This window comes from Opisthocomus hoazin, chromosome 5, assembly GCF_030867145.1.
Source record: "Opisthocomus hoazin isolate bOpiHoa1 chromosome 5, bOpiHoa1.hap1, whole genome shotgun sequence".
NCBI classification, from domain to species: domain Eukaryota; kingdom Metazoa; phylum Chordata; class Aves; order Opisthocomiformes; family Opisthocomidae; genus Opisthocomus; species Opisthocomus hoazin.
Window position 1 is genome coordinate 1,941,317 of NC_134418.1, and position 24,354 is coordinate 1,965,670.

At 54.1% G+C, this 24,354-nt stretch overlaps 1 protein-coding gene across 5 annotated transcripts in view; it reads right to left on the reverse strand.

Moving 5' to 3' along the window:
- The window catches only part of EXOC6B (exocyst complex component 6B), a 368,403-nt gene that overhangs the window by 311,712 nt on the left and 32,337 nt on the right, over nt 1-24,354 (reverse strand). For all 5 annotated transcript variants that reach the window (XM_075420231.1, XM_075420229.1, XM_075420230.1 and 2 more), the window contains exon 2: nt 924-1,089. In XM_075420231.1, coding sequence (XP_075276346.1) covers nt 924-1,089 — 166 coding nt within the window. The remainder of the gene's footprint in view (nt 1-923; nt 1,090-24,354) is intronic.

The following is a 24,354-nucleotide window of genomic DNA, read 5'->3' on the forward strand; positions in this document are numbered from 1 at the left end:
CCCCATCTGGAGTCCTGCGTCCAGTTCTGGGCTCCCCAGTTCAAGAAAGATGAGGAGCTACTGGAGAGAGTCCAGTGCAGGGCTACGAGGATGAGGAGGGGACTGGAGCATCTCTCCTACGAGGAGAGGCTGAGGGAGCTGGGCTTGTTCATCCTGGAGAAGAGAAGGCTGAGAGGGGACCTTCGAAATGCCTCTAAATATCTGCAGGGTGGGGGTCAGGAGGACGGGACCAGACTCTTTCCAGTGGTGCCCAGCGACAGGACAAGGGGCAACGGGCACAAACTGGAGCAGAGGAAGCTCCAGCTGAAGATGAGGAAGAACTTCTTCCCTCTGAGGGTGACGGAGCCCTGGCCCAGGCTGCCCAGGGAGGCTGTGGAGTCTCCTTCTCTGGAGATATTCCAGCCCCGCCTGGACGCGGTGCTGTGCAGCCTGCTGTGGGTGACCCTGCTTCGGCAGGGGGTTGGGCTGGGTGACCCTCAGAGGTCCCTTCCAACCCCCACCATTCTGTGACTCTGTGACTAGCATATACACTGCTACAGCCAGCGTACCTCGGACTGCAGAGCTTATTTTCGGTGAAGAAATCGGTATAAGGTCTACCAGGAAAAGCAGAACTCTTACTGCAGAATGGGCTTAGCTTTAAGCCTTCTCGTGCTTTTAACGTACCACACTGTTCCAGTTTGCCCAAATAATTGCCAGACTCCATACAACTGACCTATTGCTACAGGAAGAGTGAAGATACATCTATCTTACTTATTATTTTTTAGATAGAGGAGAGATGCTCTAGACAAAAGTAGAAAAGGAGATGTTCACGTGGTTTCGCCATATCCCACAGTGATTGAGGTTGGGTCATCTGGTCCAAGCCCTCTGCTCAAGTAGGGCCACCCAGAGTCACCCAGGACCGTGTCTAGACAGCTTTCTCTTACCTTCAGCTTTTGAGCTTCTCCTCTAACTTTCAGCAGCTCTGTGATGGAGTCCACAAAGCCCTGGTAATGGAAGTTGCACATTTTCTCAATCTCACGATCATGGTTTCTGATTCGCGCTTCCAGTTTCTCCATGAAGCGACCATGTTCTTCTCCATCATAGACAGACCTGAAAAGAAGATGCCAACGTTGGTCAAGATTCCAATATCTGTTACTGTCATTACTTACAGAAATACACAAAATATGAGCTTTAAAAGAGAAAAACTTCTATGATGGACAGTTATGCTGATTATTTGCATACACCAAGCACCAAACTCAGGTTTGAAAATCTTTCTGTTCCAGCCCTTCTTCTTCTTTTTCCACCTGTCAAACACCAGCTTGATGTTCCCCCAGCGACCACAACACCTCCAGCCCAGCACCGAGTGATCTGAGACGAAGCCTTCGTGCTCTGTCTTTGAGCTCAGCCATCTCCGGCCGCTATCTGCTGTCGCCTGCCGCAACGCCAAGCACTCCAGCGATTTTCTGAATGCTCTTTGAGCTTCAAGGGTAAAAGGCACAACGGAGAAGTATCGCCTCCAAAATCCATTTCCCTTCCTGCCCCCAGTTTTGCCAGCACTGTTGGCCCAGTTGCCAAAAGGCCAGCGCAGCTGAAGACCACCCAAACTGTTGGGGACACCTCGATCCAAGGCAGAGGAAGCTGCAGGTGAGGGGTAAGAGCTTTGGTACAGCCAGACAAAAACGCTAGCGTGAAATTTAAGAGTGCAAATTAAAAAAAAAAAAAGAAATTATCCTCCATATTTTCTGAAATTCCACCCAACGGGGAAGAGAAGCGTGAAGTGCCACGTGAAAACACCCCTGCAGAAAGAGCCGCTGCGTGGGAGCAGCAGATCACGGCTGCAAAGCAAGCGAGCGTTCTCCTAGAAAGCCGAGGGATTCTGTCACCCCCTGAAAGGGCAGGGGATCGTCAGGGGGTTCTTTCCTCAGGGTTTTTAATAGGAAGCACGGATATTATCTACAGAGGGTGGAAATCCCGCTCCTACACTCGCCTTTGAGAAGTCTGAGTCTTTTGAGGAGCAGGGCTAACTCCGAAACCTGAATTCTCTCCCTGACGGAAAAAATTCAGCGCGCAGTGAGCTTTGGGGAGCCTGAGCTCGTAGCGTGTCAGAAAATAGGGCTGAATTAATTACACACGGGGCTCCACGCAGCAATCAGAGATAAAAGACAGGGAATGACTGAGCTGCAACAAGCTATAAGAATAAAAAAAAATACTAATCACAGCAGTGACAAGCAACACTGCAGAAAGAACTGGAACCAGAGGAATCCAGCTGGACACGTTCAATCCCTCTGCCTGCAGAAAGCGATGCGACCTGCGCTCACAACCCCACCCCTGTGATCCATACGGGTCTGAAAGCAACACAAAACATACCAAGACAGGACTAAAAGCCAGAGGAAATCTATTTAATTACCATTCTTTAAAACCTGCCCTGGCAAAGGCTGAGGGAGCTGGGCTTGTTCAGCCTGGAGAAGAGAAGGCTGAGAGGGGACCTTCAAAATGCCTCTAAATATCTGCAGGGGGGGGTCAGGAGGATGGGGCCAGATTCTTTCCAGTGGTGCCCAGCGACAGGACAAGGGGCAATGGGCACAAACTGAAGCAGAGGAAGCTCCAGCTGAAGATGAGGAAGAACTTCTTCCCTCTGAGGGTGACGGAGCCCTGGCCCAGGCTGCCCAGGGAGGCTGTGGAGTCTCCTTCTCTGGAGATATTCCAGACCCTCCTGGACGCGGTGCTGTGCAGCCTGCTCTGGGTGACCCTGCTTGGGCAGGGGGTTGGGCTGGGTGACCCACAGAGGGCCCTGCCAACCCCTGCCATGCTGGGATTCTGTGATTTCAGTTCTACAGCTTCAGTAAACCATGCTCTACAGCAAAACTAAAATGCCAAATCTTTATCAGCCTGTTTCAACCTCCATGTGAAACCGCAGTCACCAAGAGCAGAGGTCTTCAAACGTGACCGCCTTGCCACCTGTATTCGAAGGCAGAAGGCTGGTTGGTGCTGAAGGTGAAAAAGAGATATAACTTCCTAGAACGACACGAATGCCACAGGAGCATGATTTTAGCGGTTCCTCCTCGCAGCTCAGCGAAGCTTTGCTGGCAAAACCCGAAAGCTGGGGCCGGAGCGCCATCTAGTGCCGAACAGCCCCTGCGCGCCGAGCAGCGCTCGGCGAGAACTCACCGACAGGAAGCAAATACAGACAGAATCCCAGAATCCCAGCATGGCAGGGGTTGGCAGGGACCTCTGTGGGTCCCCCAGCCCAACCCCCTGCCCAAGCAGGGTCACCCAGAGCAGGCTGCACAGCACCGCGGCCAGGCGGGGCTGGAATATCTCCAGAGAAGGAGACTCCACAGCCTCCCTGGGCAGCCTGGGCCAGGGCTCCGGCACCCTCAGAGGGAAGAAGTTCTTCCTCATCTTCAGCTGGAGCTTCCTCTGCTTCACTTTGTGCCCATTGCCCCTTGTCCTGTCACTGGGCACCACTGGAAAGAGTCTGGCCCCGTCCTCCTGACACCCACCCTGCAGATATTTAGAGGCATTTCGAAGGTCCCCTCGCAGCCTTCTCTTCTCCAGGCTGAACAAGCCCAGCTCCCTCAGCCTCTCCTCGTAGCAGAGATGCTCCAGTCCCCTCCTCATCCTCGTAGCCCTCCGCTGGACTCTCTCCAGTAGCTCCTCATCTTTCTTGAACTGGGGAGCCCAGCACTGGACACAGGACTCCAGATGAGGCCTCACTAGGGCCTCACTCTCCCGTTCACCCACGGCCCTACAGCCAGCGCAGGACCAGCACCCTGCACTTCCACCCTCCTCCCAACACCCAAGCAAAGGGGCAACAGCCAAGCCCCAGACCAAGCCGCAACGCACTCTGAAGCTGCAGGACATCAGCTCCAAAGTCATGGGACGTCAAGTCCTCGCTCCGCACTGACCATCACCATACAAGTGGGCTACATCAACTACAGCCACGTGTAGCTCAGAATAAACAATCCAGGGGACTCAGCTGGACTGCAAGAAGAACAAATCTCTCCCCTGCAATCACACCAAATCATAGAATCATTCAGGTTGGAAAAGACCTCTCAGATCATCAGGTCCAACCGTCAACCCAACACCTCCATGCCTACTCAACCATGTCCCCAAGTGCCACATCTACACGGTTTTTGAACCCCTCCAGGGATGGGGACTCCACCACAGCCCTGGGCAGCCTGCTCTAATGCCTGACCACCCAAACTCTACCATCTCCATCTTTGGTTCCCTGGCTCTGGTCCCGATCCACCTTCCTCCGCTGCTTCTGCCGCTGCCCGACCCGCAGCAGCGCCCTCGGAAGCCCATCCCTGGGATCCCACAGCCTTGTTTGTGCACTTATCTACCCCGTAGCCACCAGCCTTCTCCAGACCAGCTGTGGTTCTCCTCTGATCCACTCAAACTCAGCATCATCCTTTCCAGAATTACCACGTCTGGGGCACGACACTTCCCCCTCCTTGCCCACCAAACCTCCAGGAGATGCTCTGCCTTGCTCCACATCGACAGGTCTCTCCAGCCACTCTGCTCCTATTAACATCTCTCCTACTCCAAACACTAATTATAGCCGAATCTGGATCTTCAGTTGACACGAGCCGGCGATGTGCGCTGGCAGCCCAGAAAGCCACCCGTACCCTGGGCTGCACCAAGAGCAGCGTGGGCAGCAGGGCGAGGGAGGGGATTCTGCCCCTTGACTCCGCTCTCCTCAGACCCCACCTGGAGCCCCCAACACAGGAAGGACATGGATGGGTTGGAACGGGGCCAGAGGAGGCCACGGAGATGATCCGAGGGCTGGAGCACCTCTCCTGCGAGGACAGGCTGAGGGAGCTGGGGCTGTTCAGCCTGGAGAAGAGAAGGCTCCGGGGTGACCTTAGAGCAGCTGCCAGTGCCTGGAGGGGCCGACAGGAAGGATGGAGAGGGGCTTTTCACAAGGGTGTGCAGTGATAGGACAAGGGGGAACGGTTCTAAACTATAAGAGGGCAGATTTAGATGAGATATTGGGAAGAAATTCTTCCCCATGAGGGTGGTGAGGCCCTGGCCCAGGTTGCCCAGAGAAGCTGTGGCTGCCCCCTCCCTGGTAGGGTTCAAGGCCAGGCTGGATGGAGCTCTGAGCACCCTGGGCTGGTGGGAGATGTCCCTGCTCATGGCAGGGGGGTTGGAACCAGATGATCTCCAAGGTCCCTTCCAACCCAAACCATTCTATGATCCTGCAGTGACTGGCGATTCAGAAGACATTAGAAGGTGATGCACAAAAAAATTTCTAGAAAGAAGGAAACATCTTACATGTATGCCCACTACTAATCCTGACAGCACACAGTGCAAAACTAAAGAAAACAAAAATAAAATTTGCTTTGGGATGTTTCATTCCCTTGGTTGTAAAAAACAAAGCACTATGACAAAGCTATAGAAAATGATCCTTGAGGCTGCTTTTTTTTTGCCCTTTGCTATAAAAAATTGCTAGTCAAATAGCTTCAGCAACAAGCCTACCCCACAAAAAGCCTTTTGATTAAAAGAGTCTGAGAAAAGAGAGCTCTGTCCCGCCTGCACTTATCTGGTAAGCCTGGAGCAGGCTGTAACTCTCCGTTGAAGACTACGCTCAGAGACAGATCGGTCTGGTTTACATTTTTAAAGCACAACTCACTAAACAAAACCATTTCAGATCACTTTAAAAAGTTCTTGGGTTGTATTGCTAAGTTTCACAATTTCTGCACTCATTAAAAAAATCCACTCCTTTTTTTTTTTCCTCCCCTCCCTAAAAGGTCAACTGGAAAAAAATCCTTCCAGGAAAGCCGTAGCAGGCAAACCCATGGGGAGCTCCCACCCGCAGCCGCGCGGTCCTGCGAAGCCCACCCCCCAAAACAGGGGGGACCAAACCTGGCACCCAGCGAGCACCCAGCTGGCACCCACGGGGACGGCGCGGGCGTGCGGCACAGCCGGGTGCTCGGGTGCCTTTTCCCTTCTCCCGGCGGCAGGAAGCACGACGTGTCGACGGGGAAGGCTTCACATCTTCTTCCTCCCCGTCGCCTCCCTGAGCGACACCGGCTCTGCCTCTACTCAACCCCCACGTCGCACCGGACACTCGACTGCGTCCCCCATGGCTTCACCATCCACAAGAGCAAGAACTGGGGCAAGATGAGAGGTTTGGGGTACACAGCACAACAGAAGTGTGGAACAGACAAGAATCTCCTTAAAACGTGGTGGGAGGCAGGATGCCTTGGGTCCTGCCCCAAGCACCAACACAGCCATTCAGTGAGACCTGGACAGGCTGGAGAGTTGGGCAGAGAGGAACCTGATGAGGTTCAACAAGGGCAAGGGCAGGGTCCTGCCCCTGGGGAGGAACAACCCCAGGCACCAGGACAGGCTGGGGCGGCCCTGCTGGAGAGCAGCTCTGCGGAGAGGGACTGGGAGTGCTGGGGGACGACAGGGTGACCCTGAGCCAGCAGCGTGCCCTGGGTGCCAAGAAGGCCAATGGGATCCTGGGGTGCATGAGGAGGAGTGTGGGCAGCAGGGCGAGGGAGGTTCTCCTCCCCCTCTGCTCTGCCCTGGTGAGGCCCCATCTGGAGTCCTGTGTCCAGTTCTGGGCTCCCCAGTTCAAGAAAGATGAGGAGCTACTGGAGAGAGTCCAGCGGAGGGCTACGAGGATGAGGAGGGGACTGGAGCATCTCTCCTACGAGGAGAGGCTGAGGGAGCTGGGCTTGTTCAGCCTGAAGAAGAGAAGGCTGAGAGGGGACCTTCGAAATGCCTCGAAATATCTGCAGGGTGGGGGTCAGGAGGATGGGACCAGACTCTTTGCAGTGGTGCCCAGTGACAGGACAAGGGGCAACGGGCACAAACTGAAGCAGAGGAAGCTCCAGCTGAAGATGAGGAAGAACTTCTTCCCTCTGAGGGTGATGGAGCCCTGGCCCAGGCTGCCCAGGGAGGCTGTGGAGTCTCCTTCTCTGGAGATATTCCAGCCCCGCCTGGACAAGGTCCTGTGCAGCCTGCTCTGGGTGACCCTGCTTGGGCAGGGGGTTGGACTGGGTGACCCACAGAGGTCCCTGCCAACCCCTGCTGTTCTGTGATTCTGTGAACCCACGTTCTCTCCAGCCACGCTCTAGACACCGTTCTCAGGCTGGCAGGTCCTACACCAGCCACCATATCCAGGCTGAAAAAACACCAGAGGAGCCTGAAGCTCCTGCACACGTATGCACTAACGCTAGAAGATCTTCCGGCAGGAGGTGAGCAGGTCCTCGCCGGGTCTCCTGCTCAGCTGGAGGGCTGCAGGCAGCCTCGGAGCAGGCCAAGCCGCAAGGCTGACCCTGTGACTTCAGCCCCGGGGAGAGCTGCCCGCGGGACGGGGACTCAAAGTAACCTAAATAAATTCAGCTGAAAGCACAGAGGAGGGAAATCTCCGGGGGCGAAATGAAAGAGATCTGGAACAATGCAAGGAGGACATTCTGGGGACAGTGGAACAGAAGTGACTTGCTTTTGTTTTCAGTTAATAAGTGGAACAAATTCCTGAGTCTGCTGCGGACTTCAATTTTATTTTATTTTTTTCCCCCCCTTTAAACTTCTGTAGTGGTTTTAATCCCTCAGAAACATTTTCTTCTCATTAAGCTACATAAAAGCATTAGCAGCTTGTTTAATCTTATTCTAACTTTTATAATAAACAAATCAACTACTGAGCAATGCAAAAAAGAAAAAAAAAAAAAGAATTCAAGCCTGGTGCAACAGCTCCGTGGAAAAAAGGTCAAAGGAAGTTTGCAAGACCAATACCTGTTTAATACCCGAGCTGCCGGAGCTCGCAGCCTCCAGCCTTCTGCTTCGCAAAGCTTGCCCACGTCCCGGCACGGCACGGCGCGCCGAGGACCCCCCGCTCGGCGCCCGACACCCCAAACGGTCTCGGTGGCGGAGCAAGAGCAGAATTTGCTTCTTGTTTTTATTCCCCAAACTGAACAGAACTGAAGCCCCACCGTGTTCTGCCGTGGCACCCCCGTAGGTTTACATTTATGTCATCAATACACAGAATGAAGCCATCTTTTTTCATTTTTGCAGAAATATCAAATGTTTAACCATATATATTTCTCGTTCTTCTAGTTTAGAAAGCATTCACAGAATCACAGAATCACAGAATCACAGAATAGTAGGGGTTGGAAGGGACCTCTGTGGGTCACCCAGCTCAACCCCCTGCCCAAGCAGGGTCACCTAGAGCAGGCTGCACAGGACCTTGTCCAGACAGGTCTTCTCCAGAGAAGGAGACTCCACAACCTCCCTGGGCAGCCTGTTCCAGTGCTCCGACCTGTCCTTCTGCACTGACCCACTCATTCTGCCCGCACCACCGCTTTGAGTTTACAACAGGAATCATCTCAGCCACCAAAATCCAGCAGAATCTCAGCAGCAGCCCATTATCACAAGCTCCTGGAGCAGCAACCTTCTGCAGAGCACCGCTCCACTCGGCTCTTTGGCAGGAGAACCCTGGTTTCATCGCCGGGAGCACCTCGGCTTCAGCAAGGTCCTGGCACGGCGACGGTGCGGACTCCCGCGAGCGCTCCAGGAGGAACGCTGCATGGAAACCACCACAAACCGCACGCGGACGCGACTCCAAAACCCCTCCTCAGAACGATGCTGCTTGTCAGTGAGTGGCCTCACCCAGAAGGAGCTTTTCAACAGGGCTCCCGCATGCATTTGGTCGGGGCCTGGTTTTCTTCAGCGGTTTCATTCGCAAATTGGAAAATCTAAAGCAAGCTGCACTTCTAACACCAAAGCGAAGGGAGTCGCAAATCTTCTGGAAAGCGGCAGCCCAAGACCTCAAGAAACTGGAAGCGTTTCCAGAAGTCAAGAAGGATGAAGGTCAACCAAGGCGAGCGCACAGTCCTGGACAGGCTGGAGAGTTGGGCAGACAGGAACCTCATGAGGTGCAACAAGGGCAAGGGCAGGGTCCTGCACCTGGGGAGGAACAACCCCAGGCACCAGGACAGGCTGGGGCGGACCTGCTGGAGAGCAGCTCTGTGGAGAGGGACTGGGAGTGCTGGGGGACGACAGGGTGACCATGAGCCAGCAGCGTGGCCTGGGTGCCAAGAAGGCCGATGGGATCCTGGGGTGCATCAAGAGGAGTGTGGGCAGCAGGGCGAGGGAGGTTCTCCTTCCCCTCTGCTCTGCCCTGGGGAGGCCCCATCTGCAGTCCTGTGTCCAGTTCTGGGCTCCCCAGTTCAAGAAAGATGAGGAGCTACTGGAGAGAGTCCAGCGGAGGGCTACGAGGATGAGGAGGGGACTGGAGCATCTCTGCTACGAGGAGAGGCTGAGGGAGCTGGGCTTGTTCAGCCTGGAGAAGAGAAGGCTGAGAGGGGACCTTCGAAATGCCTCTAAATATCTGCAGGGTGGGGGTCAGGAGGACGGGGCCAGACTCTTCCCAGTGGTGCCCAGCGACAGGACAAGGGGCAACGGGCACAAACTGAAGCAGAGGAAGCTCCAGCTGAAGATGAGGAAGAACTTCTTCCCTCTGAGGGTGACGGAGCCCTGGCCCAGGCTGCCCAGGGAGGCTGTGGAGTCTCCTTCTCTGGAGATATTCCAGCCCCGCCTGGCCGCGGTGCTGTGCAGCCTGCTCTGGGTGACCCTGCTTGGGCAGGGGGTTGGGCTGGGGGACCCACAGAGGGCCCTTCCAACCCCTGCCATGCTGTGATTCTGTGAAAGGTCAAAGGCAGCAGCACAAGTATGACGAGATCGGAGTCACAGGCAGGAGAGAGCACAAACTCCACACCAGTCACCTGCCATGACTCCTTATTTGGTGGTCCATGAAGAGCCAAAGGAATTGGGTTTAGATTTGAAGAGAAAGGGCTGGTGAGGACGCGGGCAGCTCAGAGCCGTGGAAGAAGTCCTCTGCTACGTCAAAGAGGGAGGAAGGTGAGGAGTTCTGCAGTGCTGTTACGGGCAGGACGAGGGCAGGTGGGTTTGCAAAGAACTAGGACAGACTTGGTGATGAAACACAACTGCAGATAGTCAAAGCCCTCAAAGAAAGCACGCTGGGACACCGCAAACCCCGCTCACCAGAGTTCAGAGAAGTTGAAGAGATGTTTGTGCGGGGATGGAGAGAGGTTCTGATGCTGCCTCGGGGGAAGGGGCTGTGGGACCTCATGCTCTCCGGCAGTCCTGCCGGCGTCGGGTGGTAGGGCAGTTCAGCAACAGTTAAAATACCTTCTCGCTCTTTTTTTAAATTTGTTTTGTTGTTTTTTTTTCTTAAATCAGGGTCAAACAATCAAAAGCTTACAGAACCTCCCTGTTCTCCACCACAGACCAGAGCAGAGCACGGCACGGACAGCAGCATCACCCAGCCTCACACCTCCCACAGCCAGCCCAGGAGAGCCGTTTCAGCCCCACCAGAGAAGCACACGATAAATGCTGGACCGCTGACAGGACACAGCCAAGCAGGCTGAGCAAAACCCAAATTAAACCATGGATCTGGCGTGGAGAGCCACCTGCCCCAGCAGCGCCCTGGAAGCCACCACTGCAAGCGACAGGCAGTATGTGGGTATAAAATTATGGAAACAAAAGAAAAACCACTGCATGAAAGCAAAGTAGGGATATCATCAATAAGAAAAAACCTTGCCTTTTGAAAAGGCTGTAATGTAAAATAAATTCTATCAGCTCTAGCCACACCTGAGCCCAGCCACTGTATTTACAGACCAAGCCTACCAGCCCCAACACCCACGGAGCGATGAAGAGCTTGAAGACCTGAAGACCAGGAGAAGGCAACAAGCACAGGCGGCCCCACAAAGCCACCGCCAAACTCCGGCAAGGGTCGGCTTCTGAGTTTCCAAGCCTACCTACAGATTGCAGGAGAGAGAAGAGGGGGGAAGAAGGGGTTCCTAAGCCTGGTACAAGACACCAATATTTTTGGTGCAAATTCTCCCCTCTCAGCACCCAATGCAAAAGCCACGACATCAAGTGAAAAGCCACGCGCGTCGCCCCATCTTTTTCAGAGAGAACACGAACGACTGCGGTTCGGCCACATCTCACTGCCTGGTCCCGAAGCACCGCGAGCTGCAGACCATCTCCATCACCAGGGTGATGGTTTCGGAGACACCTTCTGCTTGCCCCCACTCTTCCCTCGCTGGGCTGTCCATCCTCTCCACAGCCCAAGGAAGCAGAGCAGAGAACACCTGACAAAGGAGAAAGGCACCTTCCCAATGCAGCCACAGACCAGGTTACTGACAACAGAATATCATTTTTATAAACTTTATGGAATTATTACTTTAGCCATTGCATCTATAAAAGCAGATTAAATTATCCCAGAAAAATTTTAACATCTATCCTTGCTGTGTTACTGCCCAATAAATGTTTTTTCCCCTCTAGCAAAGTTCATTTTGTTGTTTTATGCATTGCTTAAACAAGTTGATTCTTTTTTTCCTGCATTCCTGGTTTTAAGGGCTACGAGGATGAGGAGTGTCCATGTGTCGCACTCGGAGCGTTGCTGGCCCAGGCCCTTGTGAAGACTCCACAGCCTCCCTGGGCAGCCTGTGCCAGGGCTCCGTCACCCTCAGAGGGAAGAAGTTCTTCCTCATCTTCAGCTGGAGCTTCCTCTGCTTCAGTTTGTGCCCGTTGCCCCTTGTCCTGTCGCTGGGCACCACTGGAAAGAGTCTGGCCCCGTCCTCCTGACCCCCACCCTGCAGATATTTAGAGGCATTTCGAAGGTCCCCTCTCAGCCTTCTCTTCTCCAGGCTGAACAAGCCCAGCTCCCTCAGCCTCTCCTCGTAGGGGAGATGCTCCAGTCCCCTCCTCATCCTCATAGCCCTCCGCTGGACTCTCTCCAGTAGCTCCTCATCCTTCTTGAAGTGGGGAGCCCAGAACTGGACACAGGACTCCAGATGGGGCCTCACTAGGGCAGGTTTGATCAAACCAGATCAGGAGTAATCACACGAGTGGCTCCAGAAGGAGACCTGCTGCAATGGGGCCTTCTGGCAGGGACAGGCATCCCGTTGACCCAATTTCTCCTGCCAGCGCAGCCCGAGTCAGGGGCGGCTCGCTCTCCTTCACAGCCCATGAACTGCTTTCTAAAACTCACCCACGAGTCTCAGATTCGAAAACATGTAGGCTTCATCTGCCCGGCACCCTTTGAGACACCTGCCCAGGGCACGTCAACCTGGCACAGGACCCACAAAGGACCAGGTCTTTCTCAGAGAGGCCAGACAAGGTTTCTATGGGGGTAGAGAACAAGTCTTATGAGGAGCAGCTGAAGGAACTGCGGCTGTTCAGTCTGGAGAAGAGGAAGCTGAGGGGGGACCTTCTCGCTCTCTACAACTACCTGACAGGAGGGTGTAGTGAGGCAGGGGTTGGTCTCTTCTCCCAGGTAACCAGCGACAGGACAAGAGGCGATGGCCTCAAGTTGAGCCAGGGGAGGTTCAGATTGGATATTGGGAAAAATTTCTTTCCTGAAAGAGTGATCAGGCCTTGGACCAGGCTGCCCAGGGAGGTGGTGGAGTCCCCATCCCTGGAGAGGTTCCAAAAACGTGTAGATGTGGTACTTCAGGACATGGTTTAGCAGGCGTGGTGGTGTTGGGTTGATGGATGGACTCGATGATCTGAGAGGTCTTTTCCAACCTATGATTCTATGAGATGATATGACGATACATACTGGCATCGCCAGCGGCAATGAGGTACCTCTGTTTTGGTGGCTGAGTCTCTCCCTGCATGGGTTAGCTCGGTTTAAGAATGAGAAGCCCTCTTGTTCAGTTCGAGAAGACTCAGGTCACGAACCCACAGGTCCGTGTGCCAGAAAGCACAGAGGTTCTGTAGGAGAAGTGCTCAGAAATCAATCTGACTTCATAAATGTATATTAAAGGACTTCCCCAAAAGAGAACTCTGGGAATGGAGGAATACATTTACTGTATGCTACCTTACTCTTGTAGTTCTCCACCATTTCATTTCTCCACCACGTTCCCAGGACCCACACAGTCAAAATCAGACTTAACAGTGACGCGCAAGAGTCTCAAAGTGGCAACGGATCTTCAGCTAAGCTTCACAAAAGCTTTTGTCAGAAATGCATTTCACAGATTGCGTTTCAGTTGAGGAGGGAAGCGAAGTCACTTTAAGGCAAGAGGACAACAGGTCAGGACCAACTCTAAGAACAGAACCCAGATGTAGAAGCTCAGAGAGTATCTGTGAGGGCCTGGGAGCTCAATACCTGGGAGGCATTTGCTACAAAAACCAGCAAGAGCTGAGCTAGCCCCATTGAGCTGGACCCACTCAACAGGAGCAGCATTCTGGACTCCAACAAAACCAAGCAAAAGACCTTCGTCAAAGAGAGTCACTAACCCTGTCTTACACCTCTGTTGTCCCAACTGATCCAGGGCTGAGGTTTGGGCCTCTAACGCTGAGTTGCGGATGAGTAAACCCCTCCTCGTCAACAAATCTCAACCTCAGCTCCAGGCTGCTGCTCACTTCTGAACCGCGGTGCCGTAACCGAAAGCCCATCCTCTTTGTAACCTACTCTGATAAACTCGTCTGGGGGACATGAGACACAGGAACGTCCTGGGGAGGAAAGGTGGACTACAAGGCAAGAGCGGTTGGGGTGTCTGACTACCAGCAGACGCCCAGACTCTCCTTCCCATGCAGATGGTTTGTGTCTACTGAAGAGAAGAAGAATAACGGGCTTAAATAGCCCAGGAAAATTAGGTTAAACATTAGAAGAAGTTTTCTAACCAGAAGAGCGGCAGAAAACCAAGGAGGATCACCAAGGCATGCTAGGGAATCTCTTTCAACTGATCACAGAATCACAGAATGGTCGGGGTTGGAAGTGACCTCTGTGGGTCACCCAGTCCAACCCCCCTGCCCAAGAAGGGTCACCCACAGCAGGCTGCACATGACCGCATCCAGGCGGGTCTGGAATATCTCCAGAGAAGGAGACTCCACAACCTCCCTGAGCAGCCTGAGCCAGGGCTCCATCACCCTCAGAGGGAAGAAGTTAAGTCTAAGAAGTAGTCAGAAGAACATCAAGCAGGAGCGGCTTAGAAGCATTTGCTGCTGGAGAGACCAAATACCCCCACAGGTAGGGAGAGGACTGAGGAGGTGACTTCTCGAGATCCCCTGAAGCCCTGTTTTCTATAGGTCCAACCTACAGAACAGCTGCAGCTCTTTGGAAGCCACCCAATGTTAACCAACGCTGTATGAAGTCCCGAAGCTGAAAGAAACGGCGTCTCTGCCCACCAGTGCTAAATCCTTCCAGGTTTTCACAAGGATTTTGAAGAACCCAACTCAACTTTCACTGAAAGGAACAGACAAATCCCAGTTTCCTTCATTTGTACAAAATCAGGTCTTGAGTTATAAAATGCTCTAAAGCCTTCTTAAGCGTGCACTTCTGACCACCAAGCGCTCTTAGACTATACGTTATTGGAAAAATAGAGCCACCATAAAGCCACAGCCATCTCTGGGGTGGATTACAGCCATTCTGGGCCAGACAAGACTCTGAAGGAAACGGAGAATAATTACCCTAATTGAAAATATAATGGCACGACTTGGTTATAATGTCCCTATGAAAGAATGAATTTCAGACAATAAAAGACATTAAGAGGGAGAGCTTGAACAAATTAGCGTTCAGCCTCCAGATGAGCCAGGAAACGTAAGGAGCAACCCAAAGCCAGGCAAAGCCAGAAGAGCTACAGCGAACACGCATGCCCCCAACCGAGGCGAGTACGGAGAGAACTGGCCACGAGCAGAGCTTTCAACCTCCCTCCTCTTTTTCTGAGCACAATGGAAACAATTCCCCCACGAACAAAAGCGATGCGTCAGCAGGCCCTACTCTCTCAAGCTCTTTCAAGTTGGAAGGACAGTTGATTTGCACCATGTGTAGGACAGGAATGCTTGCTAGAACCGAGATAAATTTCATCCCGTCCAAGCTGGTTAACATTAAGCCAGAGATGAATCATCTTTACAACGCCTGTAAACACCACTGTTTAAAAAAGGAAGGACTCTAACGATACACCCTGGTCCCACTCGCTTTGCAGGAAGTTTCTGAGCGTTGGTACCATATGGACTATTGTTAGGAGACGTGTCGAAATCAGGGGGCAGACACAAACCCGCAAGGATCGGAGGATGCGGACGTAAAGCCACCACAAATGTTCTAATCTCCCTTCTGCTGCGCCTGCACTGGTGTTCCAGCACATCCAATCCTCCGCGGCAGGCGGAGGACACGCTCGGCGTAACGGAGTAGATGCGCATCAGATGTGCTGTCTGTAACGAGAGACAAAGCTCAGCGGAGTCATCTCCTCTCTGGTGGATTCTCACTCTGACCTTCACTGAAGCACTGGTTTTTCCAGGGGGAAACCACAGTACCTGACACCTTGACAACATGTCAAGAGGATGGGGCCAGACTCTTTCCAGTGGTGCCCAGTGACAGGACAAGGGGCAATGGGCACAAACTGAAGCAGAGGAAGTTCCAGCTGAAGATGAGGAAGAACTTCTTCCCTCTGAGGGTGACGGAGCCCTGGCCCAGGCTGCCCAGGGAGGCTGTGGAGTCTCCTCCGGAGATATTCCAGACCCACCTGGCCGCGGTGCTGTGCAGCCTGCTGTGGGTGACCCTGCTTGGGCAGGGGGTTGGACTGGGTGACCCACAGAGGTCTCTGCCAACCCCAACCATGCTGGGATTGTGTGATTCACTCGGATGCGAAGGAAACACCAGCACTGGAGCACTGAACACGCTACGCAAGGCCCAGACCAAAAAATGACCGCAGAAGATCCTGAGCTGGACAAAGTGCCTTGGGTGTGTCAAGGCACTTGGAGATCTCTCCAGTTGGCTTCTTCAGCAGGGAGGTTGAGATGCAATTTACTTACTAGATGCAAGTCTATTCCTTCTTAAAAAAGGGTCCCACGGAGCTGATTAACTCAAATTAATCAATTAATTTCACAGCACAAAATCACTGCAATCTTCAGCCAGATAAATTCAAAGCAGAAAGGAGGCAGAATATTTTCCTTTGGTGCTTCCAGAGCCATTGGTGGAAACCAACAAAAAAGTGGAGGAGTCATCCTCACCATCAAGTTATCTTCCAAGCTGGCCCTGGCTCAGCGCAACACACGCTGACCAGACACGTTGTCTTCCTCATTCTAGGCAGAAGAGTGAAAACTGAGAGTCTGCAGCATACCGACGCGCTGTGCAGCACGTCCTTAGGTACATCTTGCCACGTAACGGGGTGCACGCCGGCTGCTCCTCACCCCGACCAAACTCCACAGCTAACCCGAAATTAGAAGAGCACAAATGCTGCTGCTCACATATTTTGCAACACCATGAAGATCATCTAGAGTTGTGGTATAACCCAGGGGTCAACACTGTTGAAGTTCTTCATTAACGACATCTGACTCAACTTCCAACCTCAATTTGGGGCTGTTCAGCCTGGAGAAGAGAAGGCTCCAGGGAGACCTCACTGCAGCCTGCCAGCTCACAGTGGGCTTGTAAGAAAGATGGGGACAGGATTTTCAGCAGGGCCTCTTGTGGTAGCACAAGGGGTGATGGCTTTGAACGAAAAGAGAGGAGATTAGGCTGCACATAAGCAAGAAATTTTTTTACAGTGAGGGTAGTGAGGCCCTGGCACAGGTTGCCCAGAGAGGTGGTCGACGCCCCATCCCTGGAAACATTCTAGACCAGGTTGGACGGGGCTCTGAGCAACCTGATCCGGTTGAAGATGTCCCTGCTCATTGCAGCGGGGCTGGAATAGATGGCCTTGAAAGGTCCCTTCCCACCCAAACTGTTTTGTGATTCCCTTTCCAGGCAAGCATCAGGCATATTTCGCACCCTGGCAAACCCAGGCCCAGAAGAATTCAGTGACATGCCCATGGCCACACACCAAGCCGTGGCTGCACCAGCAATCAGAGCGCTTCCAGCCCCAGGACCAAGGCAAAGCCAAGGAAGATTTAACCTCACCGCATCAAGGCAACAAAAATTTCAGACCATTTCTCCTCCAATGCACCTCGGAAGCATGGATATTGAGCAGTCAGTTGTTCCAGCCTCCAACGCAAGACAGAAACACGCCAGCACTGAGCATTTAATGGCCTCAAGTTGCACCAGGGGAGGTTCAGATTAGATATTAGGAGAAATTTCTTTACAGAATCACAGAATAGTAGGGGTTGGAAGGGACCTCTGTGGGTCATCTAGTCCAACCCTCCTGCCGAAGCAGGGTCACCTACAGCAGGCTGCACAGGACCTTGTCCAGGCGGGTCTTGACTATCTCCAGAGAAGGAGACTCCACAGCCTCCCTGGGCAGCCTGTTCCAGTGCTCCGTCACCCTCAGAGGGAAGAAGTTCTTCCTCATCTTCAGCTGGAGCTTCCTCTGCTCCAGTTTGTGCCCGCTGCCCCTTGTCCTGTCGCTGGGCACCACTGAAAAGAGCTTGGCCCCGTCCTCCTGACCCCCACCCTTCAGATATTTGTAGGCATTTATAAAGTCCCCTCGCAGCCTTCTCTTCTCCAGGCTGAACAAGCCCAGTTCCCTCAACCTCTCCTCGTAGGGGAGATGCTCCAGTCCCCTCCTCATCCTCATAGCCCTCCGCTGGACTCTCTCCAGTAGCTCCTCATCTTTCTTGAACTGGGGAGCCCAGAACTGGACACAGTACTCTAGATGGGGCCTCCCCAGGGCAGTGTAGAGGGGAAGGAGAACCTCCCTCGTCAGGCATTGCACCAGGCTGCCCAGGGCGGTGGGGGAGTCCCCCTCCCTGGAGGGGTTCAAAAACCGTGTAGATGTGGCACTCCAGGACATGGTTTAGCAGGTATGGGGGTGTTGGGTTCATGCTTGCACTTGATGATCTGAGAGGTCTTTTCCAACCTGAATGATTCTATGAAGCACTGGAGCGTGATGTCGGAGCGGCAGAAGCCGCATCCATCGGCCGCAGCACGTACTGCACACCCAGGCTGCATGAGCCCCTCGGTGGGAGAGGACAGCAAACACAAGCAGATCATCCCAGACTGCTCCTACCATTCAGTCTTTAACACCTCCCATAAAATTCCTTCCACTTCATCATCTCACTGAATCACAGAATCCCAGCATGGTCGGGGTTGGCAGGGCCCTCTGTGGGTCACCCAGCCCAACCCCCTGCCCAAGCAGGGTCACCCACAGCAGGCTGCACAGCACCGCGGCCAGGCGGGGCTGGAATATCTCCAGAGAAGGAGACTCCACAGCCTCCCTGGGCAGCCTGGGCCAGGGCTCCGGCACCCTCAGAGGGAAGAAGTTCTTCCTCATCTTCAGCTGGAGCTTCCTCTGCTTCAGTTTGTGCCCGTTGCCCCTTGTCCTGTCGCTGGGCACCACTGGAAAGAGTCTGGCCCCATCCTCCTGACCCCCACCCTGCAGATATTTGTAGGCATTTATAAGGTCCCCTCGCAGCCTTCTCTTCTTCAGGCTGAACAAGCCCAGTTCCCTCAACCTCTCCTCGTAGGGGAGATGCTCCAGTCCCCTCACCATCCTCGTAGCCCTGCGCTGGACTCTCTCCATCACCCCTCATTCCACTTCCACCCACCCCAAATTAAATAGCTTCCAAGCAGCAAAGACAGCAGCTCTGGAACAGGGGAAAGCCCACCACAACAGACAGACAAGTTGTCCTAGCACTTCTTGCCTAGAAATGGTGCTTTTCTAACGAGCACAAGCTGTCCACGGAGATTCACTAATTAAAATAAGGCTGTTTTCAGCTGCCATCTGTGCAGGTAAGGACGCGAGTGCCTTTGTGCAAGACTGAACCGTGCTGGAAAAGGGATGGGGGGTGACCCTAGGGACATACCAGGCCACACACACCCCTGCACCAGCACAGAAAAAAACAACTCTGCCCAAGGGTTCCATCCTTCCCTCTCCCGCAGGAGCCAGTTGCCAACAACTGTTTCCAGCAGCGGGGAAATTCCCTCACGTGCTCCCCGCTGCGGTTGCTTGTTCGGGAGATGAACGTGTTCACCCACCACCGCCCGGCACCATCCGCTGCTGACCGTCACTGCGGAGCTGAGCGACACTCACACCCTCCTCCTCCTCCTCCACGCAAGTCAAGCCCACATCACCCTGTTTCAAATCCCAGCATGGCAGGGGTTGGAAGGGCCCTCTGTGGGTCCCCCAGCCCAACCCCCTGCCCAAGCAGGGTCACCCAGAGCCGGCTGCACAGCACCGCGGCCAGGTGGGTCTGGAATATCTCCAGAGAAGGAGACTCCACAGCCTCCCTGGGCAGCCTGGGCCAGGGCTCCGGCACCCTCAGAGGGAAGAAGTTCTTCCTCATCTTCAGCTCGAGCTTCCCAGGCTTCAGTTTGTGCCCATTGCCCCTTGTCCTGTCGCTGGGCACCACTGGAAAGAGTCTGGCCCCGTCCTCCTGACCCCCACCCTGCAGATATTTAGAGGCATTTCGAAGGTCCCCTCTCAGCCTTCTCTTCTCCAGGCTGGACAAGCCCAGCTCCCTCAGCCTTTCCTTGTAGCAGAGATGCTCCAGTCCCCTCCTCATCCTCACAGCCCTCCGCTGGACTCTCTCCAGTAGCTCCTCATCTTTCTTGAACTGGGGAGCCCAGAACTGGACACAGGACTCCAGATGGGGCCTCCCCAGGGCAGAGCAGAGGGGCAGGAGAACCTCCCTCGCCCTGCTGCCCACACTCCTCTTGATGCACCCCAGGATCCCATTGCCCTTCTTGGCACCCAGGGCACACTGCTGGCTCATGGTCACCCTGTCGTCCCCCAGCACTCCCAGTCCCTCTCCGCAGAGCTGCTCTCCAGCAGGTCCGCCCCAGCCTGTCCTGGTGCCTGGGGTTGTTCCTCCCCAGGTGCAGGACCCTGCCCTTGCCATGGTTGAACCTCATCAGGGTCCTCTCTGCCCAACTTTCCAGACTTTCCAGGTCACACTGAATGGCAGCACAGCCTTCTGGTGTATCCACCACTCCTCCCAGTTTGGTGTCATCAGCAAACTGGGTGAGGGTGCACTCTAATAACCGCTCTCGTTACAATTCATCTTGGTGACCTTAAGCTCGGGCTTCTTCTCCACTGGCAACGAACCATTATGTATGAAGACAATTTATAACTTTAACCAAGAGTTTTGAAGAGAAAAATCAACCAGCACTGCTGCTTTGCAGCATCTTGTTTCAGGATGCAATTCTTCGTTACTTTAATTACTACAATAACAGCATGATAGCACAGGAAACACGAGGAAAATGACTTCGTGTTCACGTGCAGACATCTAAGCAGGACAGCACGGTCAGTCTCGCAGCGAGATACCTGTTCATCCCGTGATGTTTAGCAGTGCCAGTGACCGGACAGCGTCACCAAACCTGCCCAATCACTGCAGACAAATGAAAAAGCGTTTTACTACCAAGTGAGCAGAGAGGAGCTAAAATAGCCACGGCAGCAGCAACCCTGCACAGCTACCAGAGAAGGGAGCTCTCAGCCACGCGCAAAAACAAGCCGCTCTCCGCCGGCCTGGCGAGAAGCACCATTTGTTCTGAATTTCTTCTACAAGATCACAGGGAGAAGTGAGGTATGCGCCTGGTGAGGCTCCAAACCGAGCCAAGCACACGCTGCAGCTCCTGTCTACCTCCATTCACAAAGAGCAGAGTCGCTTCCAAGCACAGCAAGCCCTAAGGGGCACTTGACCCCCGTGCAGAGAGGCTGTAAGATGATTTTTTCCCCCTCCAACTTTACTTTACTCCTGGATGAGGTAACGGGAGCCGACTGAGGCCCAGGGAGCTGTGGATGCTCAGCGGCCAAGACGCAGAAACTGCAGACAGCACCAAGGCAACAACTCCCACCAGAAAGATTTCACTCCGTACCCATTCATGTATTTATTTTTTAAAAAGAATTTTCAAGCTTCTCCTTAGGGGAACCTTGAAAGCAGAGTTTTAACACACCAGACAGCGACTGTGCTAATCAGAACCCTTTTAAATACTAAGCCACACGTCGGGCACACAAATTTTGTAACACGGAAGCAAGGGCCAAAAGAGGTTGTTACCATCAGGATGCTGTGCACTCTGAGAGGGGCCAAGGGAACGCGGCTCTTCGTACGGGCTGGACTGCTCCGCTGCACCGCTCTGCGCCCACAGGCTCAGAACCAGGACGCGAGGCACCTCCCGATACCCGGACAGGGTCCCCAGGTCCAGAGCAGGACAAATTTTTAAGGATGAATACACCTGCTACCCATCACATTCCCTGCCTTTAGTGTATCATGGATCCCAGCATGGTGGGGTTGGCAGGGACCTCTGTGGGTCCCCCAGCCCAACCCCCTGCCCAAGCAGGGTCACCCACAGCAGGCTGCACAGCACCGCGGCCAGGCAGGGCTGGAATATCTCCAGAGAAGGAGACTCCACAGCCTCCCTGGGCAGCCTGGGCCAGGGCTCCGGCACCCTCAGAGGGAAGAAGTTCTTCCTCATCTTCAGCTGGAGCTTCCTCTGCTTCAGTTTGTGCCCATTGCCCCTTGTCCTGTCGCTGGGCACCACTGGAAAGAGTCTGGCCCCATCCTCCTGACGCCCACCCTGCAGATATTTAGAGGCATTTCGAAGGTCCCCTCGCAGCCTTCTCTTCTTCAGGCTGAACAAGCCCAGCTCCCTCAGCCTCTCCTCGTAGCAGAGATGCTCCAGTCCCCTCCTCATCCTCGTAGCCCTCCACTGGACTCTCTCCAGTAGCTCCTCATCTTTCTTGAACTGGGGAGCCCAGCACTGGACACAGGACTCCAGATGGGGCCTCCCCAGGGCAGAGCAGAGGGGGAGGAGAACCTCCCTCGCCCTGCTGCCCACAGTCTGTAGCAGACCCTCAGGTGGCTTTACTAAGATACCTGGCAGCTTGGCCAGGCAGAACAGAGCCGGGTACCTGCAGCAAGGAGCTGCCAGACGCTGTGGGATGGAAATAAAAAAGGTGTTGGCCAAGCTCTGCTGCTGATGCACCCTACAAGTCAGTGCTTTTGGCCTTTCCATCCAGCTCAACTGATTTCTTTCTTAGCTGCCTTAGGCTATTTAAAGGAGCTAATTATCCCAGTTTTTAATCTAATTAAACTTGGCTCCCCCCACTTTCTTTCTATCATTTGAAAGCTTTCCAGTTTCCTTTGGGAGGTTGCTGTTAGAGGATCCGGGTGGAGCGAGGCAGCTCTGCTCACTGGACGGCCCCGCACAGGACGCTGCACAGCAGGGCAACGCTGTCCCCTGAGCCAGGCCACCCCCAGAACGACCGGCTTGGCAGATCCCAGGCTGAATCCATCACCTTGGGATGTGGCACACAGCTCAGCAGCACCAAGTACCCACAGAAAAAACCTGTGAGGTCTTCTGATAGATATACTTGGCATCTTCATGGCATCGGGAGTTTTATCGTCAAAACAAGCTTCCAGTTTTTATTACACTTTGTGGTTTTACATACTCCAAAGAGCTGACAGAACAAAAGAAAGAAGATTTTATAAATAAACACAAAACATCAATATCTGGACGGCGACAAGGCTTTTCCACGCCATCAGAGCCACCTTCGGTGGTCCTGCAAGAGCCTGACGGGCCACCAAAGCAAGGAGCTCGGCAAGGTTGAGCTAGGGAGAGCGGGAAGCAAACGCAGCACGGAACGAAAGCAGTCCCACCAGGGCAGGGAAGCTCAGCAACGACAGCTCCAAAGCAGCGGGAGGGGAAAAACCCCGTCTGACCTCACCTCGGCGGGCAAAGGTGAAAAAGCCGCAGTTTTAGGTCTTTCTGAGCTCCTCGCAGGTATTCAAACGTATCAGATCACCAAAGCAGCAGCGCTACCGAAGCCAAACAGCGCAGATCCCCACCTGGAAGCAGGGCCTTTTTTGACTTTTAAAGCCAAAAAAGGGATGAACCTGTCACCAGCCGATAACACTGACCATTGGTACCCAAGCCCGGCTGTCTGCAGGCGCAGGCTCCGGGCGCAGCACCCCACCAGCTTCCCGGGCAGGCAAAGGACAGGGCTGGCAGGGTAACACGGGGTGGAAGGGACCTCTGGGGGTCACCCAGCCCAACCCCCTGCCCAAGCAGGGTCACCCAGAGCAGGCTGCACAGCACCGCGGCCAGGTGGGGCTGGAATATCTCCAGAGAAGGAGACTCCACAGCCTCCCTGGGCAGCCTGGGCCAGGGCTCCGGCACCCTCAGAGGGAAGAAGTTCTTCCTCATCTTCAGCTGGAGCTTCCTCTGCTTCAGTCTGTGCCCGTTGCCTCTTGTCCTGTCGCTGGGCACCACTGGAAAGAGTCTGGCCCCGTCCTCCTGACCCCCACCCTGCAGATATTTAGAGGCATTTCGAAGGTCCCCTCTCAGCCTTCTCTTCTCCAGGCTGAACAAGCCCAGCTCCCTCAGCCTCTCCTCGTAGGAGAGATGCTCCAGTCCCCTCCTCATCCTCGTAGCCCTGCGCTGGACTCTCTCCAGTAGCTCCTCATCTTCCTTGAAGTGGGGAGCCCAGAACTGGACACAGGACTCCAGATGGGGCCTCCTCAGGGCAGAGCAGAGGGGGAGGAGAACCTCCCTCGACCTGCTGCCCACACTCCTCTTGATGCACCCCAGGATCCCATTGGCCTTCTTGGCACCCAGGGCACGCTGCTGGCTCATGGTCACCCTGTCGTCCCCCAGCACTCCCAGTCCCTCTCCACAGAGCTGCTCTCCAGCAGCTCCGCCCCAGCCTGTCCTGGTGCCTGGGGTTGTTCCTCCCCAGGTGCAGGACCCTGCCCTTGCCCTTGTTGCACCTCATCAGGTTCCTCTCTGCCCAACTCTCCAGCCTGCCCAGGTCTCGCTGGATGGCAGCACAGCCTGCCGGTGTACCCACCACTGCTCCCAGCTCTGTGTCATCATGTCATTTGTAGGGTAAAACACAGTGTATTTGGTCGTGTCCTTCACCCTCAGCACTGCTGTCAGAGAAACGCTGGGTTCAGTCTGAGCTACCGAGCACCCTCTCCTCGCTCTTCTTGCTCTCTGCTCACCGATGCATCTGACCAGCTCTCCAAAGCTTAATGTAGGAATTAAGTTTTCCGGGGCTGCTTAGGAGAAAATGACGTATGCCATGTGAACACAAGTGCTTGAATAAGGCAGCGCATGAGACTCATCAGAAGGGCAGGAATACGAGGCAACTAGCAGGCACTCCGTTAGACCCTCGATAACCTCACTCTCTGACGGGGTGAAATTACTCCCGACGTCCCCACCTTCCACCCTTCCCACCCAAGACACATCCTGACACAGCAGCCTTGAGCAAGGTGACTCCTTTCCTAACGCAGCCTCTGCTCGTCCCCAGAATCATCTCAACCAAGCAACAACACTGCATTTTGCCACTTGATGGCACCAAAGAAAACCCTAAATTTTTACACGACCAGGCCACATTTACAAGAGTCAGCTAAGATAAGGTCTAAACCCCAAAGGAAGCAGCTTCTGGCCAAGGCTTTGCAGAAGAACAGGAGAAAATCACTGTCTCCTAGACCATAACACCCTTGCATCCACGCTAC